The sequence below is a fragment of the Ascaphus truei genome, chromosome 14, assembly GCF_040206685.1.
Source record: "Ascaphus truei isolate aAscTru1 chromosome 14, aAscTru1.hap1, whole genome shotgun sequence".
Lineage (NCBI taxonomy): Eukaryota > Metazoa > Chordata > Amphibia > Anura > Ascaphidae > Ascaphus > Ascaphus truei.
This window is the reverse complement of record NC_134496.1, coordinates 57,402,983-57,408,982: the sequence shown is the minus strand read 5'-3', so window position 1 is coordinate 57,408,982 and position 6,000 is coordinate 57,402,983. Positions and strand designations below refer to the sequence as shown.

Below are 6,000 nucleotides of genomic sequence, written 5' to 3'. Positions count from 1 at the left end.
AACGTCCATTTCATATGTAAATAATAATGGATCTATTTGAATAGCCTAACCTTCCACGTGCAATTGTAATAGAACACACATAACACCTTATATTGATTTTTAATTGCACAGCCCTATACTCAGTCCCATTTTGAATGGCTCTTCCAACTCTTGCATTTAACCCTTCAATGCCAAAATTGGTTTGCTCCAGATTGGGATTGGCATTGAAGCGGTTAACATTTTTGCCGCAAAAAACGGTAGAGCAACACATTGGGAGACACTCTTAATATTGTTAGACAAATTCCTTGGACGCAGAAAACAAATATATCTTAAATTATTTATTTTATTGTATTTCCAGGTGTGCAAACAGAAACATCAGAACAGTGATGTCCTTTAAAAAAAAACAAAAAAAAGAAAGTATTAATTATATACACATAATATGTACAGGTGAACACCAACATCTCATTGTCTTTTGCACAGCAAAGATAAATATAACTGTTATGTGGCCATTATGTACAAAAAATATATATATCTATTTACATGTCTGAAACACTGGCTAAGTACTTCACAGCAGTGCAAATGTTACACAAACCACCAGGGAATGGAATGGGGTAATACAGAAGCTGCTCCTGGGGGCTACTTCCCAAAACAATATGTAAACATAAAAAAGGTACCAATTCTCCGGCACCATTATTTGGGGAGATTTGGCAGGTGGCGGCATTCGGAGGTATAAAAATATAACCCAAGCTTGTGCACAAAGATAAAGAGACAACTGCTCCGTATCTATCGTTACCGTGAATATTAATCCTTCCTAATGCACTGCAGATAAACTGGATTACCCGCTCCTCCATTCAAGCACTGCCAACCTACCCCTCCTCCATTCAAGCACTGCCAACCTACCCCTCCTCCATTCAAGCACTGCCAACCTACCCCCTCCTCCATTCAAGCACTGCCAACCTACCCCCTCCTCCATTCAAGCACTGCCAACCTACTCATCCTCCATTCAAGCACTGCCAACCTACCCCCTCCTCCATTCAAGCACTGCCAACCTACCCCCTCCTCCATTCAAGCACTGCCAACCTACCCCTCCTCCATTCAAGCACTGCCAACCTACCCCTCCTCCATTCAAGCACTGCCAACCTACCCGCTCCTCCATTCAAGCACTGCCAACCTACCCGCTCCTCCATTCAAGCACTGCCAACCTACCCCTCCTCCACGCAAGCACTGCCAACCTACCCGCTCCTCCATTCAAGCACTGCCAACCTACCCGCTCCTCCATTCAAGCACTGCCAACCTACCCCTCCTCCATTCAAGCACTGCCAACCTACCCGCTCCTCCATTCAAGCACTGCCAACCTACCCCTCCTCCATTCAAGCACTGCCAACCTACTCCTCCTCCATTCAAGCACTGCCAACCTATCCGCTCCTCCATTCAAGCACTGCCAACCTACCCCTCCTCCATTCAAGCACTGCCAACCTACCCCTCCTCCATTCAAGCACTGCCAACCTACCCCTCCTCCATTCAAGCACTGCCAACCTACCCCTCCTCCATTCAAGCACTGCCAACCTACCCCTCCTCCATTCAAGCACTGCCAACCTACCCCTCCTCCATTCAAGCACTGCCAACCTACCCCTCCTCCATTCAAGCACTGCCAACCTACCCCTCCTCCATTCAAGCACTGCCAACCTACCCCTCCTCCATTCAAGCACTGCCAACCTACCCCCTCCTCCATTCAAGCACTGCCAACCTACCCCCTCCTCCATTCAAGCACTGCCAACCTACCCCCTCCTCCATTTAAGCACTGCCAATCTACCCCCTCCTCCATTCAAGCACTGCCAACCTACCCCCTCCTGCATTCAAGCACTGCCAACCTACCCCTCCTCCATTCAAGCACTGCCAACCTACCCCTCCTCCATTCAAGCACTGCCAACCTACCCCCTCCTCCATTCAAGCACTGCCAACCTACCTCCACATTCTCGTCTACTGGCCAATCTTTGTGTAGTTACAACCCAGTGTATTCCTCATGAAATCACATTTCTAAGGGCAATGGGAAGAATTCAGGGACACAGCACTAATGCAGCTCAGATAGTGAGGGGCTCTCTTGCAGGTGGGGAATATTTAGGCCCTATTCAATATGCGGTGAAGCTGCTTTCCCGGTGTCAGAGAAGAGAGCAGCTTCATTGGACATGGATAGAACTGAAAGCTTTCCTAGTACAGGAGACAGCCTGACGGGATATTCGGGGCCTTTATCTCGCATATTACTGACCTGCTGCATGTCGGAGGACATTGCTGCTAGAACATGCTCACACCGCAGAGCCAACATGTCTGCATGAATGGCGAGAGCAGCGACCCTGCACAAGGCCCGAACCAGACGGCTTTGTGTGCTTGGAATATACATTGTGTATGAGGTGTGCCTGGCTGGGGTGACCATTAGCCTCTCAGTAGCTGGCTTAGGAGTTCATCTATTACTGCTGCATGGCTGACCATTAAATATTGCATCGGGTAATGACGCATCCTTAACCCCTTCGCTACCAGTTGAAGTCTCCTGATGAGTAGGTTGGCAATACTGAGTGTCTGATCCCCAACCTACCAACCAAATGCCACCAGCACTGCGCCAAAGGGAAACGCAGGCGCAATGGAAACAGTAAACAAAGAAAAAAACACTCCCGTCACCTTGTGACCCCCATCTTTCCCGGCATTGCACATACAATCTGGGCCTCCCAAACAGCCAAGGACCCTCCTCCTGAGCGGGGTGTCCGGGGGACCCTGGAGAGGGGACGATTAAGGGCTGGACTTAACCCCTGCAGCGCTGGAAGGACCTGCCTAAAACACTGCGTCACAATAACATCCTGTACGCTTGAATAATAAATCCAATGCATTTCTGTCGGCTCCCAATCCTCTTAACCCATACACTGCCAGAGGGAAGCTATCCTTCAGCACCCGAGGCGCCTCCAATACAACCCCAGGGACCCCAAGCTGGCACCAAGTTAGGGGCGCCCCATGACCAGGTTCTTAATAGCTTTGATCTTCAGATTTAATTTTGCATTTTTGTAGACCGGTTTAAATAACCGAAGTGAGTGCTGCCTCCGGTAATAATACTGCACAGGGGTACAGGTGCCAGCACCCCAGCAAAACGCTCATTGCACAAACCACCAATTGCATTTATACCCCGCTGTTTGTTTTACCCTTTCAGTGCTGGAAGGTGCGAGGCACTGCACATACATCCCTCCCATGTCCTGCACACTGCACATACATCCCTCCCATGTCCTGCACACTGCACATACATCCCTCCCATGTCCTGCACACTGCACATACATCCCTCCCATGTCCTGCACACTGCACATACATCCCTCCCATGTCCTGCACACTGCACATACATCCCTCCCATGTCCTGCACACTGCACATACATCCCTCCCATGTCCTGCACACTGCACATACATCCCTCCCATGTCCTGCACACTGCACATACATCCCTCCCATGTCCTGCACACTGCACATACATCCCTCCCATGTCCTGCACACATTAACACTTTCAGCGCTTCCTTGCATTAGAAACACTGCATGCCTATGGATCCTTATGTTAACCCCTCCAGTGAGGAAGGTGATGAAACCATATCCTTACACACCGCCCAGGCCCCTGTATTAGCCCAGGCCCCTGTATTAGCCCAGGTCCCTGTATTAGCCCAGGTCCCTGTATTAGCCCAGGCCCCTGTATTAGCCCAGGTCCCTGTATTAGCCGCTCTGGGGGAGTGCAACACCAGCATGTTGGCTTCACAATCATTGCACTTCTGCTCCTTTTAACACTGTCACGGCCCTTTAATTCCCATTAACCCATTCACTGCTAGAGGGGCAGAGTATTGCAATTCCACCCTCATGCCATTAACCCCATGCATGCCTCTTCAGTACCAGTTGCCCTGCGAAGTAGGAATGATCCCTCATACCCAGGTTTGCATTAACTCCTTCATTGTCGAAACACGCCAACAATCCGGGCCACCCATTGCAGGAATATCCAGGGGCAATCCAAGCGGCAGTGAAGGGGTTACTGTGGCCGGGTCCGGTCCCCCGCGGCAGTGAAGGGGTTACTGTGGCCGGCCTCACACCAGGTCCGGCCCCTTGCCCTCCTCGCCGGACTCGTGGTTGCTCTCTATGGAGGACTCGCTGCCCGTGCTCTCTCCGGACAGCAGCCTGGTCACCCTGAGGTCCGAAGTGAGGGCGTGGAGGTCATTTCCCAGACTCATCTCCCCCAGGTCAGAGATCAGCTGGGACAGCAGCCGGACCCCCCCCCTCCCCAGTGTCCAGCAGCCGGACCCCCCCCTCCCCAGTGTCCAGCAGCCGGACCCCCCCCTCCCCAGTGTCCAGCAGCCGGACCCCCCCCTCCCCAGTGTCCAGCACGTCCTCGCACTCACAGGCCAGCGCCCGGCCTGCCTCCTCCCCCTGCAGGTCTCCCTGCTGCTCCTCCTGCTCCCCCTGCGGGTCCTCGGTGATGGAGCCCAGCTTGGGGGCGCTGCGGCTCCTTTGCGCCGGGGGCTTGTAGCAGCACTGGGCGCTGAGCAGGCGGCGCAGCGGCAGCAGGGGGACCCCCTGCTCCCCGGAGAGCAGCTGCTGCTGGTGCCGCGCGTCCTCCCTGCGCTTCAGCCGGCGGAACTCCGCCAGGGCGCTGGCCGAGGTCTGGTACAGCAGTAGCGCCATGGCGCTGGCCTTGTCCGGCCGCGACACCAGCACCGCGTGGCAGCGCAGCATCACCGCCTTGTGCTTCATCTCGTGGCGGTAAATCCAGGCGAAGACGCGGGGCAGGCGCGGCCCGGCGGTGGCGCAGAAGGTGACCCGGTGCAGCAGGTAGAGGTGCCCGGGGCGCTGCGCCCGCTCCTCCGTGTGCACCATGCGGATGCCCTGCGCGCTGACGGTCAGCTTCATCTTGGTGCCGTGCTTGCCCATGTCGCTCTTGCCCCAGATCTTGCACACCGCCAGCTCGGTGCAGCCCTCGCCCTTGGCCTGCAGGGTGGTGGCGTTGCCCAGGTACAGCACCGTGTACGTGGGGTCCTCCGCCGTGATGCGCACCTTCTTCCTCCGGGACCGGAACATGCTGCCCACCCGGGTTAGCGCCCCCTCCGGGCAGGAGCGCGCCAGCGAGCTGAGCGCAGAGCGGTGCAGGCTGGCCGCATAGCCGCGCGGCTTCCCCGGCTTAGCGCTGTCCTCCGCGATCAGCTGCAGCGTGCTGCGCCTCCAGGGCAGCATTGCGCCGGGCGCAGCCGGGGAGGGCGAGGCGGGGCGCAGCCGGAGACACAGAAGCGGTGCGCTGCGCCGGGCGCAGCCGGGGAGGTAGGAGCGGTGCGCACTTAGCGCATGGCCCGGCGCAGCGGGGATGTGGCGGCGCTGGTTGCGCTCATTGCATGGAGACCCCGCGCTGCTCCCGATGCGAGTCTCTGGGGCAGAGCAGCTGCACTTATACACCGGAGCGAACCATTCACACGGCGCAGGGGCGGCGCATCCTGCTTAACCCCTTCCATGCATGTCTGCAATGCCGGAGGGGGGGGGGGGAGGGGGGAGGGGGGAGGCGCATCCAGGACAATAACCCTCTCACAGGCGCAGAATCCCCCCTCACAGGCGCAGAATCCCCTCTCACAGGCGCAGAATCCCCGAATCCCCCCTCACAGGCGCAGAATCCCCCCCTCACAGGCGCAGAATCCCCCCTCACAGGCGCAGAATCCCCCCCTCACAGGCGCAGAATCCCCCCCCCCTCACAGGCGCAGAATCCCCCCCTCACAGGCGCAGAATCCCCCCCTCACAGGCGCAGAATCCCCCCCCTCACAGGCGCAGAATCCCCCCCTCACAGGCGCAGAATCCCCCCCTCACAGGCGCAGAATCCCCCCCTCACAGGCGCAGAATCCCCCCCTCACAGGCGCAGAATCCCCCCCTCACAGGCGCAGAATCCCCCCCTAACAGGCGCAGAATCCCCCCCCTAACATGCGCAGAATCCCCCTCACAGGCGCAGAATCCCCCCTCACAGGCGCAGAATCCCC

The 6,000-nt window shown here is 56.4% G+C and overlaps 1 protein-coding gene across 1 annotated transcript; it reads right to left on the bottom strand.

The window, feature by feature from the left end:
* Window positions 1–1,813: 1,813 nt before the first annotated feature.
* FAM43A (family with sequence similarity 43 member A) lies at window positions 1,814–5,448 on the bottom strand. Its single transcript, XM_075571127.1, has 2 exons — window positions 4,314–5,448; window positions 1,814–4,264 (listed from the first exon to the last, which is right to left on the bottom strand). Exons 1-2 carry the CDS (start codon window positions 5,213–5,215, stop codon window positions 4,075–4,077), a joined length of 1,092 nt encoding a protein of 363 aa, XP_075427242.1. The 5' UTR covers window positions 5,216–5,448; the 3' UTR covers window positions 1,814–4,074.
* Window positions 5,449–6,000: the final 552 nt, after the last annotated feature.

Bases quoted from the DNA above. Each gene is read 5' to 3' on its own strand.
- FAM43A (XM_075571127.1), bottom strand. From the start codon at position 5,215: ATGCTGCCCTGGAGGCGCAGCACGCTGCAGCTGATCGCGGAGGACAGC. The intron at 4,265-4,313 runs GCTGCTGGACAC...GACACTGGGGAG, and splicing joins ACTGGGGAGGGGGGGGTCCG to GGGGGGGGTCCGGCTGCTGT.